The sequence below is a fragment of the Trichechus manatus genome, unplaced genomic scaffold (genome assembly GCF_000243295.1).
Source record: "Trichechus manatus latirostris isolate Lorelei unplaced genomic scaffold, TriManLat1.0 scaffold00123, whole genome shotgun sequence".
Classification (NCBI taxonomy): Eukaryota; Metazoa; Chordata; class Mammalia; order Sirenia; family Trichechidae; genus Trichechus; species Trichechus manatus.
The window spans coordinates 7,335,900-7,350,486 of NW_004444059.1; the positions used below are offsets into that span (position 1 = coordinate 7,335,900).

The 14,587-nt window shown below is 38.7% G+C and overlaps 1 protein-coding gene across 2 annotated transcripts in view; it reads right to left on the minus strand.

The window, feature by feature from the left end:
- PDZRN4 (PDZ domain containing ring finger 4) overlaps nucleotides 1–14,587 on the minus strand; it is a 421,629-nt gene that overhangs the window by 51,515 nt on the left and 355,527 nt on the right. For both annotated transcript variants that reach the window (XM_004384583.1, XM_004384582.1), the window contains 2 exons: nucleotides 13,235–13,491; nucleotides 9,271–9,373 (listed from right to left, as the gene is read on the minus strand). In XM_004384583.1, the coding sequence (XP_004384640.1) occupies nucleotides 9,271–9,373; nucleotides 13,235–13,491 (360 nt within the window). The remainder of the gene's footprint in view (nucleotides 1–9,270; nucleotides 9,374–13,234; nucleotides 13,492–14,587) is intronic.

Here is a 14,587-nt window from a genome sequence, read left to right on the forward strand (position 1 = left end):
CCAGTATAAAACACATCACCTTTAAAAATTCCAACATTTATTTCAGAGAAAATTATGGTGGGAAAAATTCAAACTAGGATTATTTTCTGTATTTTTCAAGTTAAAAACAACAACACTGGATTTAGATTAAATAATTTGTCTTCTAATTCCTATAGACTTCATCCTCCATTCAAATGTACATGTATATTGGTTAACTTGTTCTAAACATAAAAGCTAAAATCAGGGGTATTAGGGAGAGGTATGCTACTTGCTGCCAGTTGGTACAATACAGGACTAGACACAGACCAATGTATGGACATCTGAGAGTATGTGCTATCTCTAAACAAACTCCCCAAACTTGGTTAATATGTTTGAAATGGTAACATATTTGTAAAATTTTTTAAGATTTGACCATGCATTTGTCTCACTTTAAGTGAGTCACATCAGAGCACTAGCTGCTGACAAATCACTCCTTAATCAACACTGACGGTCCCTTTAGAGTCCACATGTGAAGATCCTGCAATTCAGGAGCCCTGTTGGCACAGTGGTTAAGCATTCGATTGCTAACCAAAGGTTGGCAGCTCAAATCCACCAGCCACTCCTTGGAAACGCTATGGGGCAGTTCTACTCTCTCCTATAGGGTCTATAATCCTGTAGAGTTGGAAAAGACTGCACAGCAACGGGTTTTTGGTTTAGTGGTTCATTCAAGGGGTGGAGCTGGAACTGGGACCAGATTCCTTGTCTGGATTCCTTGTATAGGATTATACCACCTCTGAAAGGAACAGTGGAATACTTAAATGTGATCTGCTCTAGATTGGAAAAGATAGTTCTCCTTTCGGCCCCTATGAAAACAGTTCTTTGAAAGCAGAATAGAAGTCATTGACAGAATATAATTTGATATGCAAATATTCACCTTAATTAAACACGGCCTTTCACAAACAAGTAATGCAAGGGAATCATCTGCAAATGTATCATGTGTATATTCAAATAAAAATTCAATGTCAGCATTTTGATAAAATTCGTATGTGTGGAATGGAATCTACATTTTATATCTAGATATTTAGTAAAATTAATGTGCCCATGGTTACATTGTTTAATAACCAACTTGGAAGGTTAAATTTGCTTTTCTTGGTTTTCTTAGGAAATAAGGTTTAGTGTTGGCATAATCAGTGAGGCAAAAGATAGATTTGCCTCATATTTGTTTTGTGAAATTATATGATCAAATTAGCAGCAATACTAATCTCATTTCTTCCAGTAACAAATCTAAAAGAATTACAATAACTTTGGCGACTGCTCCTAAATTTACAGTATTTTCTTTCTAGTCATTCCTTTAAAAAAAAAAAACCTTCTAAAAATAAAATCTCACAGCTAAAGGAAATAAGTCAATTTAGTAAACACAGGTACTCAAATTAAGAAATTTGCTTAGAATATTAGGATTATATAACACTTTATTAAAAAGTATCAGTCTGCATTAAGGTTCAACAAGGACAAAAACAGGACAACAATATAATGTATTGTCCAACCTGGACATTTTTGAAAGTGAAAAAGGGTACTATTAATAGTTACAGTGGAACAATAGCCATACACTGAGACTGTTTAGAGCAAACTAAGATGTATGGTTATCCCAACAATAACTGAACTGCAGTCATTCTTTACCCATGTAAATTAGTATGTCTATGTGCTAAAGTTCTCCAGCTTACAAGTTTGGAGCAAAATATACTAATGTTTCTTGGTAAAATAGCAACCAACAAATCTCTATTTGCTTCTTTTACAGCCTGATAGAAGTGTTTGCTTAAATCCATCCACTCTAATTAACTAGGTTGTTCATTAAATTATTATCAGAAAAACAAAGACTTTCAAGCTATATTTCAAATTGCTATTCTCCATCAGCACTCTTGTCCCCCCCTCCTCCAATTAACCCTTTGTTTTGTTTTGAGGACACATAACATAAGAACAGAAGCAGCAATGGTCAAGAATTTATTTACTCATCATGCAAATGCTCTCTGAGTGCCCACTCTGTACCAGGCATGTGCTAGGCTCTCCTGGAGAGTTAATGATAAAATGTAAAGTGCATAAACGTCTATAACCCAGGGCATAATCTAAATGACAAAAATATTTAAAAAATGTGATATGGGAGTTAGCGATGGGGAAAACACGTTACATGGAAGCAAAGGAGGAATCAGGGAAGGCTTCTGAAGGAGTGATGTTTGGGTCTGTCCTTGAACGATGGCAGTCTTGTGGGAAAGACATTCCAGGAGCAGAGAGATCCAAAAGCAAAGACATAGAGGAAGGAAAGCAACAACTAGCTCTGAGTAATACTGGGATGTAGAGTTTGACCCCAAGATTGGGTATGTGAAAGGAGGTATGCCTGGAAATGTAGGGTGGTGGCAGAGTATGAAGGACCTTCAATGCCAGAGAGAACTTTAGAGTTGATTCAAAAACAGAGTCATACAGGATATTGAACAAAGGCATGATCTAATCAAAAGTTCAATTGAGAAGGACTAGTTTGACAGTGGTATATACAGCGGACTGCAGAGATAGGAATCCATAAGCTGCAGGACACCAAGAACAGCCTTGAAATGTTCAGTTCAAGGAAGAGCAATGTTCAGGACAAGGAAAGACGCAGTGGTGATAAAGGAGAAACATGCCACACAGGATGAGGAAGTACATGTCCCAAAATTTGAAAACTGACTGGTTTGCCCTCCAAGATTACAATTTTAACCTGGCATAATTGAAAAAAATGGTGGTGGCATTAACAGACATCTCAATGAACCAACTCCAAACTGATAGAATACCATCTATCTTAAGAGCTCAAGTAACAAAAATACTTTCACACTTCATGTAGATCAGTTTTCAATTCAGAAAACTCCACCCCCACCCACAAATGAAACTTATTAAGGTGATTTTTTTTTAACAGATTATTTTATTGCCTCTGTAGGAAATGGTATGGAATTATTTTAGATATTTCATTAAGAATTCTAAAACATGATTAACAGGAAGGGAAATAAAAGCAGAAGAAAGGAGACCGGTGAAATATAAAGCACCCAGTGAATTTAAAAGTTCTGAAGATTCTACATTTTCACACTCTACACACTATTTTCTCTTCTCTCTACCATCTACCACAACATAAGAATAATATATAGTCTGTTTATGAGTTACATTTCATACCCAAACATAGTCCTTACATGAGTGGTCTGCCAGCTCCTTGATCCATTTAACTCTCTGAATACCCAGAGTTCATCAGCTCTCTACTTGGGGAGACACTCAGTTCCCTGCCCACTGCAGTATTTTACACATATGCCCTGGTGAAGAAGTTATAAAGGAGATACAAGGGTGGACAAGATAATATATCAAGTTTACACCAAATATGAAATTCCATGATTTTATAAAAATGGTCACTAGAGATAAATTTTCATGGAGACCATTAAAATTGTCATTCATTACTAATTTTTCCCTATTCTTCTCCCTTCTCTCTATTTTGGCCCTGTCCTTAGAAGTATTTTACTTTAACAAACACAGCACTGGGATTAGAACCTCTGACACAAAGAACAAATACCTGATGGAAAGGGAGAAGGCATTCATTGCAATTGCAATGATAGTTCCAGGCTCCTTCTCAATTCCCCTGTACAACAGGAGCACAGGGATGGCACTGTTCAGAGGACGTTAGTCGATTCAGCGAGCAGTGGGAATCCTTACTGATTCATTCATCAAATATTTATTGAGCACCCACTCTGAGACAGGTGATGGGATACAATGATGAACAAGGCCGACCAGTCCTCTGCCCTCACAGCATACCGGGGAATCGACATAGGTCTGATGTGTGCACTGGCGAGACTTTTGTCAACACTCGTGTCGCATATCATTAAGTTGCTCAGAAAAGATATGACTGAAATCTAGATAATGCTTATCCTCTTTTTTTTTTTTTTTTTGTTATTTGCCTCTGTGAATGGTGTTCTCCCTGATTCTCTACTCTTTATATGAGTGAAAGATTCTAGACTCAAATTTTCACAAACATTCTACACATACTTACAGCAAGCTAGCTCTGAGAAATACATTTCACAGAATGACACTTTTAAGCAAAACACAGGCGTTTACTTATGCTTTGCATAGGAATTGCCAAGAGCAATCTAATTAATAGGTTAAATGCACATGCTTATTTATAGACACTGGCCCACGTTTGGTTTTCAGTTAACACATACATAGAACACGGATGTATAGCTGTCCTCCTCTCCTCTCCACCTTTAATACCTCTTCATGCAAACTTCTAAATTCCTTTTTGCATGTATTTTATGACAATGTACATATAAGGGAAACTCTATGTGTACTGAATTCAAGCTGTTGGATGTTACTTCAGCTTGATCTTAGGGAGAAGAATAAAAACAGTTTCAAGTAGCATTTATAAGTAATGAAAATACAGCTAACGTGATGTTTTATACTACGAAAATTTTACACTTTTTAGTTCTAAGACTCTCCTCTAGTGGCACTAACTTTTAAGAGTTAATTGCAAATGCTGTTGAAAATTCAGCATCTTCCCTGCACCCAGGCAGTAGCAAACATTTCTTTATTATGAGCTGGGCTAAAGACCTCTATATTTCTCAAAGCCTTTCTCTTTAAATTATTTCTAGTAGAGGTTGAGATCTGCCTCTGCCTTGCTAAGGGCTATTTATGACTTATTTCAATCTTTTGCTGGCTCTAGGGAAAAAAAAAGAACAGAGTTGAAAATAAAGATGAGAGTCTTAAACCTCAGCAGTGGTATTCCAGTGACATGGCTAAATCCTCACTCTTCTGATGGGTGCACTGCTTAAAGTTTGTTATTTTTCTTTTTCTCTCAAAAACAAAATTAAAATCCTTTATCATTTTTAATTAGTGAACAAATGCCACCATTTTTTAAGGAGAACACATTTCAAGCTGTGAATCTTTTAATGCAGGCTGGTCCTCCGAGACTTTTCTGAAGCATTGTGGGGAAATTTAAAACTCAGTCAAACAATTTTCTTAGGAAAAGTGGTAATAGGTCATGGTGAGATATGGGTATCATTAAAATTTCATAGAGATCTTAACACACCCAGAGTTACCAGAACATTGGCACATTGACTATAATATCTCCAAAGAAACATTTGCTGTCTATCATGGCCCTGAAGGGAGCCACTGCAGTCCATCAATGCAATAATCTGCGTGTTAAAAAGTCCCTAAACATGTATTTACAAGATAGTCAGGTCTGTTTTAGTCTTTTGGGTCACTAATCCATGCGCTAAAAGACCCTAAATATGTATTCACAAGATAGACAGATCAGCTTTGGTTCACTGAGTCAATAGTAAGCAGGCCTTTAAAAAGGCATTTAAATGGTTGCACAGTTTGCATTCCAGCAAGTTCAGAAATGCAGTTCTGCCCACTAAAAGTTCTACCTTTTAAAGAGTTGATTTATTATGCTGGTGGCAGTGGGTACCAGAAACTATGTCTCATTCTGGTCTATGATATGATATTTTGCTTTTAAAAAGTAAGAAGAAAAATCATCCCAGCACAAACTATCCTATTTTTATGCAAATAATGTGCGCCTTCTATGTTTGTTTGCCAACTGCGTCCCCTCCACCGCCCATGATGTATTTTCATAAGCACGCTATGGTAATTTTTTTTACAGCGACATGTAAAAAAAAATTGGCATAGCGGCGCTTATGAAAATACCTCATGGAGGGGAGGAGCATGCAGTTGGCAAACACGTTGAAGGTGCGTGTTATTTGTGTAAAAATATGGTGTATTAATGATACAAGTGATGGAAAAGTGGATATTTAAGCATAGCCCTCCAGGCTAGGGTGGATGCTATCCTTTGAGACTATGTCTTACCTCCTCCACCCTCACCACTCAGGTCACTCCACTTCTCTCTCACCTGACTGCCCTGCTGTAGCCTTTGTAGTCCCAGCAGTCAGAGGGATCCTGTTAGGAAGACATAACACAGTACTGCTCTGCTCTAGCAACTTCCCATCTCAGGGTAAAAGCCAAAGGCTCCTCAAGATATACTTTCCTCTCACTCTAACATCATCTCCTACCATTCTGCAACACCCCCACCCCCGCCCCAAGCCCCTGCTCATGCTGCTATAGCACACTGGCCTCCTAGCTGCTCCTCCAGCACACCAGGCATGTTCCTTTGTACTTGCTGTTTCCTCTCTCTGGAAAGCTCCTTCTTCAGATGTCCACATGCCTAGCTCCCTTACTTTCTTTAGGTCTCTTATGAGACAAACCTCCCTGACCGCACTGTATTAAATAGTGTTATGGAGTGAACTGTGTCCCCCAAAAGTGTGTTAACTTGGCTAGGTCATGATTCCCAGTACTGTGTGGTTGTCCTCCATTTTGAGATCTGATGTAATTACCTATGTTACAACCTCCATTTTGTGATCTGATATAATTACCTATGTGTTATAAATCCTAACCTCTGTGATGCTGATGAGGCAGGATTAGAGGCATTTATGTTAATTGGGCAGGACTCAACCTACAGGATTAGGCTGTATCTTGAGTCAATCTCTTTTGAGATAGAAAAGAGAGAATCGAGTAGAAAGGAGAGGGACCTCCTACCACCAAGAAAGCAGCGCTGGGAGCAGAATGTGTCCTTTGGACCTGGAGTCCCTGCACTGGGACGGATGCTCCTAGACCAGGGGAAGATTGATAACGAGGACCTTCCTCCAGAAATGACAGAGAGGGAAAGCCTATCCCCTGGAGCTGGCACTCTAAATTCAGACTTCTAGCCTCCTAAACTGTGAGAGAATAAATTTCTGTTTATTAAAGCCATCCACTTATGGTATTTCTGTCACAGCAGTACTAGATACCTACGACAGATAGCAATACTCCGTTTCAACGTATTTACTTTCTCTGTTGCTTTCTCTTGTTCTCCATTAACACTTGTCACCATCTAATATAATATGTCTTACTTACTTGGGTACTGCATCTCTCCCTCTTCTAGAAGTTAAGCTTTACTAGGGCAGGGGTTCAACAATCCCACATCTAGAATAGCGCCTGGTACATTTTAGGTGTTCATTAAAAATTCATGGTAGAAATGAACAAAAGCAGATCAAAAAGTAGTCTTGTCCCTATTTCCCCAATTGCCTGCCAATGTGTGTTCATGGTTAGGATAAGGAGGAAAGAGTATATCCGTTTCTGAGATGAAGCCTTGTGTTTGGCCATTAAATCTCAGTTTTCTGTAATATTCTGTAAGTACTGAAAAACTGGTCCTTCCTGAAGGTGCTCATTGATCCCATCTCCAGAGGTATTGGGTCATGACAAATCCCCTGGAGGAACTGGGGTCATCTCAGCCAGTCATAGAAACACTTGCTCTCTTGCGTGTAGGTGCAATAGTACATAAAGACAGGACTAGCCTTTCCAAATTTCACCATGTAATGTGGTTTCCACAACTGACTATGGTGATTGCACTGGACTGACTAAATTTTATAGGTTGATCTGGTGCAGATCTGAGGAGTACTGGGTAGAATCACTATTCTCTCCTAAGTTTTGTAAATTATCTTTAGGGTATTCCTCATGTCGCCACTCCCACCTTTAACCATGCGTGATGCTCTCAAATGCATCCTCTCTCATGATTGAAGCCTGTCACAGTAACTCCTTCCCTATTTACATTTCACAGGAACATTCTTTATTTCAACCACTCAGAAAGGTGCCTTAGGCAATGAAATCACAGATGGCAGCAAATTAATAACTATGATGCTGTGATTATTTGAGATTACAGGCTACAGAGAACCTGTCTGAGCATTTACTACTGTCATCATACTGACGCTGGCAACTATTAGGGATTGATATTGGCCATTAAAGAGGATGTGCTTCAGCTACAGGCAGCCCTATAAATGTAAGGAAAGTGATCTGTGTTGTAATATTTCAGTTATATGCTGATTAATTAAAGGATTTTTACTCTTAACCTGCTTAGCCTGAACAAGTCTCCTTACCATGCCTTCCCCTAGCACACAGACTGTATTTAATACATTTTAAGACACAAATTGAATGAAAAGCTGAAGTGATCTAGATAATTCTAGTCCCCAAACAAAGTATTCATTAACTGAAAGAAAAGCATATTTTAATTCTGAGTTGTTTGGATAAGTGACTCAATTTTGTAATTTATTTTGCATGAATAGGAAAAACTTAATGGATATTTCAATGCATACCAGTACTTAGGTGGATTTATAAAGTAATACTTTTCCATCAACTTAATGGAGAGGTAGGGAGAAAAAATTAACAGAAACGACAACCACCAAACACACACACACACAAACACACATTGACTCAGATACTAGGTATTATTGTACATCCTTCCAAGTTCTGGCTTAGAATAATGATTTCTGTAATCCCCAGCAATGACTTGTCAGGGAAGATTTCAAATAAACATCTATTTGCTTTAGGTGAGCTTCACTGAATTGGCCTTATTTGATTTCAGATCCTCCTAAGGGAAGAGATTTCAGGATTTCCTGGTTGTAAAATGGAAAAGAACAGTTTGCTGAACTTGTATGACATCATCTAAAGCATCAAAAGGGCAGATAACCATGGAGTCTCTGCCTGTTTACCAAAGCTTCTTTCCCTCCTCAATCTATTTTATTTCCAAATGTCAGAGTAGTCTGAAACCTTTCAAACATTTATAGACTCAGAAGCAGAGGAAATATTAGGATAAATCCTTTAACTTTTGTGAAAGCTTTTAAATAATTAATAGATGGGCTTTTTGAGTTGTTAAATATCACAGTACACATGCCCTAACATTATACCATATGAAGGCTAAACATAGTTTAACATCAAAGGGCATGAAGCCATCTCTATTTTTAGAAAGTCAGTAAAACCATTCTTCAGAGTACATACCAGAGTCACAAATAAATAGAATGCTGAGCTGGTGAAGGACAATATAACTTATATCACAAAAAATTAATTTATTAATTCAAATCAATGAACAAAAATCGTCAACACTATCTTGGTTTTAAATATAATTCCTTTTCCAAGCTCTACTTGGATATGCTCTTGTATTACAGAAAGAAGAAAAAAATGTATCTGCCATCATATCATTTATAAAAAGCAACAAAAATGTGAGAAATTTATTTTCAGGCTTATATTATAAAAATATTTTTCTAATATGCTTGACATACTAAAGCCAAATAGCTAAAACAAATAATATTTAAAAGGTCTTACCCTAGGTATATAATAGACAAACTATTTCTTACAGTAATAAATTAAATAAACTAATTTTTTCTTTGTTAGGCAAAACCCCTCGACCATAACTTCATGAAAAAATGTGAAGTGGTGTGAATATGATCTTACCTCATATTCAAAGTCCTCTGTTCTGTCTGCATCAGCAGGCAAGCTGGAAAGATACTCATTGTCCTCATAAAATTCATGCTCCATCGGACGAAGAGAATGGCAGCTATGGGAAATGTAGCAATATGATAGGAATGGATCAAAAGAGTTGTTTTCAACGTTAAAACTGATTTTAGAATTTCACTTTACTTTCCTCTGCTTTGGAATAAGACCTGTAGTGATCGAGCCTTTAAAGGAGCTACAGCTCAGAAAGAGCAACTGCTTTTCTTTCTGCCTCTACGTGAAGTCCATCAATTTGCTTTTTCTGTGAGAATACTAAGAGTAAGGGCCTGTGGTGAGGGCTACATTCCGTGAAGAGATTGATGTGAGATCTTCAGCAGGCCTGGTGCTTTATTGATACTCTCTGGCCTGCCTGTATTCCACCAAATGCCAGTAGCTCCCTACATATGCATGTGGCATTTCAGACTGCAGTCTACACAAAGAGAGTATTTTGTAACAAAGCACAACCAATTTCATAATATACAACCCCATACTGTTTTGTGAAAGCTGTTTTCAAAAGCACATAATTTTCAGACTTAAAATGGACTCACATTGGCCCCATTCCTCAAAACCTCCTTCCGCATTTTCCTTCATAACTCACATTTCTTTCTCTTTGATAAACCAAAACCAACACAACAACAGCAACAAAAAAATAAAAACCAAACACGTTGCCTTCGAGTCAATTCTGACTCCTAGTGACCCTATAGGTCAGAGCAGAACTGCCTCATAGCTTCCAAGGAGTGGCTGGTGGATTTGAACTGCCGACCTCTTGGTTGGCAGCCGTGCTCTTAACTACTGCATTCGTGGCAATAACTCATTGGAAACTCCTATCATCCCTTTAGAAAATTCCCAGTGAAAGACAAGCTGCTTAAGTAAAGGACAGGAGGGGAACCTAAGACATCTCACATGGATTTTATACATCCCTTAACTTCTGGGAACTGTTTTAAATAATTTATAGAAAAGTTCTTCAAGTTATATCTGTCACAAGATAGACAGTAGATATTATAGTATAAGGCTTTGTTGTTGTCATTGCTGCTATCCTGTCAATTCTGACTCATGGTGACCCCATATGTGTAGAGTAGAACTGCTCCATAGTGGTTTCAAGGTTGTGACCTTTCAGAAGCAGATCACCAGGCCTGCCTTCTGAGGAGCCTCTGAGTGGGTTCGAATCTCCAACCTTTTCAGCTAACCATTAACAACAAAGCGCATCAGGCCATCTCTATTTCTAAAAGAAAGTTAAAAAACCTGAGTGCAGTTAAATAAGCTGGTTGCAGGCTTGAGATCTCCAAGCCCTGCCAGTATGAACATTATTGAAAAATGGGCGTTTGTAGTATAGATGATAGCATAGATGGTAGCTGGTAGTTCTACTCTGTCCTATGGGGTCGCTAAGAATCAGAATCGACTCAATGGCAATGGGTTTTAGTATAGATGAGTTCCCTTTTGACTAGCTTAAAAGCGAGAGAGACCAATCCCGATGCCCTCACACAGTCAGCATAGATACTCTACCAGCCTCCTCGCATACTCTCCATGGCTGTCAGCTCCACACAGGGTCAGCCAGGGGAGACCAGAATAGCAAAAGCAGTGCAGGCAGCATCCTGCTTGCAGGTCTAACTCATGACCCCTCCTTGCTTACATGTAGACTGACTGCAAAGTCCATTCAAGCTGGTCGAGCATTGAAACTCTCTCTCTGTAGGGGCATCTGGATGTGTTTTCCTTGTCTTTCAGATAGTTAGAAGGGAGTTCTGCCATGAGGAAAACTTTATTCATTCAAGACATTTATTGAGTGCTGTCAAAGATAAAAATTAATAACAGACATCTTACTTTGATTTTAAGGTTTTCTTACCTACGAAACCAAATATTCACTGTTAAGAAGTTCCCAAAAAATTAATCCTGCCAATGGCTCTTCTTTCTCCCAGATTTACTAATCTTTTGTCCTGTTCGAAGCAGCTGAATGCTTAACTGTTTGTACCACCAGGGCTCAGCTGCTAACTGAAAGATTGGTGGTTCAAACCCACCCAGAGGCTCTGCAGGAGAAAGACCTGGTGAACGGCTTCCATAAATATTAGAGTCAAGAAAACCCTGTGGGGCAGTTCTTCTCTGTCACATGGGGTTGCTATAAGTAGAAATCGACTCGACGGCACCTAACAACAACGACAGCAGATACCAAGCACTGAGTGCTGGAAATATGGTGGTACACAGTATACAATTCTTGCCCTATCAATTGGGTAAACCAACACGGTGGGAATTTTGATACAATGCAATAATTAAGAGGAAAACACAGACGCTCTGAGAGTACCTGGGGTTGATACCTATTGCAACACTTAGAAGTTTTTCAGAAGAGACTGTCTGTAAACTAAGGTGTGCAGGATTCAGGAAAAGCGAGTGGTACAACATCCTGGCTTAGTTACTTGCTTGCTATTTGACCTTGGCCAACTTACTTAACATTACTTTCCTCATCTGTGACACATGGATTGTAATAAAATGATGCACTCCCTCATAAAATCGTTCTGAAGATTAAATGAGATAATAAATGTAAACATTAAATAAATGTTAAGTGAATAAATATTAGCTATTATCATTCATTTGAAAGTATTTATTGGATGGCAACTATGTATCAGGCTGTGCTAATGGATATTATATATTTGCTTGCTTGCTTATTGTTCATCTCCCCATCTAGATTACAAGTTCTATCAGGCAGTGACTTTGTCTATTTTCATTCACAGTTTTAAGCTCAGCAGCCACTTCCAGTGCCTGATACAAGGAGTGATTTAATAAGTATTGGATGAATGAATACAGGGATAAACTAGACAATCAGAGTCCCTACTCTTCTGGAACTTGATGTCTCAGAAACTGGTTCCTATAATCCGCCTACACGTTAGAATTGCCTGGAAAGATTTTAGAAAAATCTGATACCTGACCCCACCCTAAGGATTCTTATTTAATTGGCCTAAAGTGGGAGTCTACCATTGGTATGCCTTTTTAAAGTTCCCAGTTGATTCTAATGTACACCTGTGAACCACGACAATAGGTTTACAAAAGCCACTAAAGGGCAGGAAGTGGCATGACCAAACCTGTGTTTACAAAGTGGGGAATATTGGACTAAGCAATCAAAATGCAGCCTTAAGAGACTACTGCTCTTCTAACTAACTCAAACTCTCATTAATGTTTAAATTTTGGCTTAAAAGTTCCCGGAATAAAATATACAGGGACAAAACACATTTTCAAAACTATGCAAGTTAAAAAAAAAAAAAATCTGTTGCCATTGAGTCAATTCCAACTCATAGTGACCCTGTACAGACAAGGATTATTTGAATATTTGTTTAAACTTGGTAAAAATTAGGAAGAAATATTCCTTTAATAGCTCTCTTATTTCATAACACTATACATACTCTTTGACAGCCAAGACTTTTTGTTTACATCTCAATATATTTGGTAATTGCTTTCTTTGGAGAACTGCACTTTAATTAAATTAATTTCTAGCTTCTCCTTGAAAGAAGAGAAATGCAATGGGGAGAGAGAGGTGACCCGCAGAGGACAATATGGTGCCAACGTGCCACTTCCATGTGAGTCTTAATGAGGCTTTTGGCAGCTCTGGTGAGAAAAGCTACTTCCCTGACCAGTGCTCATGAGTAGCGTGAAGCTTTTGATGACTGGAAATATGAAGATGAACTAACCAGAGCTAGAATTTCTCAACGCACCTTGACGAGGATGATTCCTGAGATGAAGCCACCACGTGGGTCAGGGAGAGTGGCTAACAGTGACAGCTGAGAAGTAATTGGATGTAAACACAGCAGAGACGTTTTTCAAACAGAATTGGTAGCCTGTCTCCATAACTGCCAACTTGTTAGTGTGACTGATTCTTTCCAACACCTACTTTAAATGACTAATGAAAATAAATAGGGCTTCGGGAGAAACGAAAGAAGAATACCTGTCTGAGAGCAGGAACGGGCAGACTTCCGGCACTGGAGGGGTAGGAGGCCTGAGCTTGGCCAGGGCCATGATGTGTTCAAAGGTGATGTCCGTCTGAGTGCTGGCATTCATGAGCTGCACTTCCGGGGCCGTTCCATAGACTGGTTTACTAAGCGGTGTTCGCCTTAACACCTGAACCACAATGGGCTCCCTGGCATTTCGAAAAGCTTCCACTGCCTCTTCATGGGTGGCCTTTGAAAGATCCTTCCCATTGACCTACCAAGATAAAAGGACACTGCTCATCTTACAGGAAAGAACAGAGAGGCTGTCATGATAGATTAGTAAAAGCTGGGGAGGGGAAGCTTAAACCAGCTCTGATATGAATTCTGTAAAGGAATATTTAATGACACACTGATGTTTATTGAATTCTTCATCAACAGGAGGATGAGAAAGAGATTAAGAAAACAATTACTTCTTGTGTCTTTATGAAGTATCTGGAATTTATTAACTAGTAAAACACCATCAGAATTATTCTGAAGGAATTAGTAAGGATTTAAAAAACACATCAGTGCCGGAAAGTGTTCACCAAAATCTTCAGATAGGTAGGAATGTTAAGCATGTCTTGATTTTCTTTCTTTCTTTTTTCTTTTAATGATCTATCAATCTCTTGGTGAGATTTTCAATATTTTATCAAAGTCTTACTTGTCTGAATCTAAAATTTTAGGATATCGTCAAATTTCTTTCATATTCTTCATCTTTTTATCCAAGACCATGATACCGCTCATATACACTGTATGTTAAATCCTTGCTACTCAAAGTGTGGCTGGAGGACCAATCAGCATCAGCATCACCTGAGAGCTTATTAGAAATGTAGACTTTCTGGCCCTACTCCAGACCTACTGTATCAGAACTGACATTTTAACAAGATCCCAGCTGACTTATATGCACATGAGAGATTGGGAAGCACTGCTCTATGTAACACCTCCGAGTATGTACCCTATGCCCCTTTGAATCCTCATCTGTTGTAACTTATACGAATTTATGAATCTCCAAGGCAGCCCTTGGCCACTGCTTCTCAACAGGGGCAGAATCATTGGTGTTAGCAACAGAAAAATTATTCTTTTTGTGGAACTCTCCCATCTGCCTACTGAGGGCCAGTCCCTGTGGCACCCAAAACACCTACACACTTTTCCAAGCACTCTCTCGCGGAGCAGCACAGACTTCTCTCAGATAGTAGGCAATTTATTCCCCTAACATAGGTCCTGATTACGCAGCCTTTGACTCTTCCTCTTAGTGGAAGTTGTGTTTTAATAGGAGACACTCCAATCCCAATCCTGTTGCTGTCGAGTCAATTCCGACTCATACAGACCCT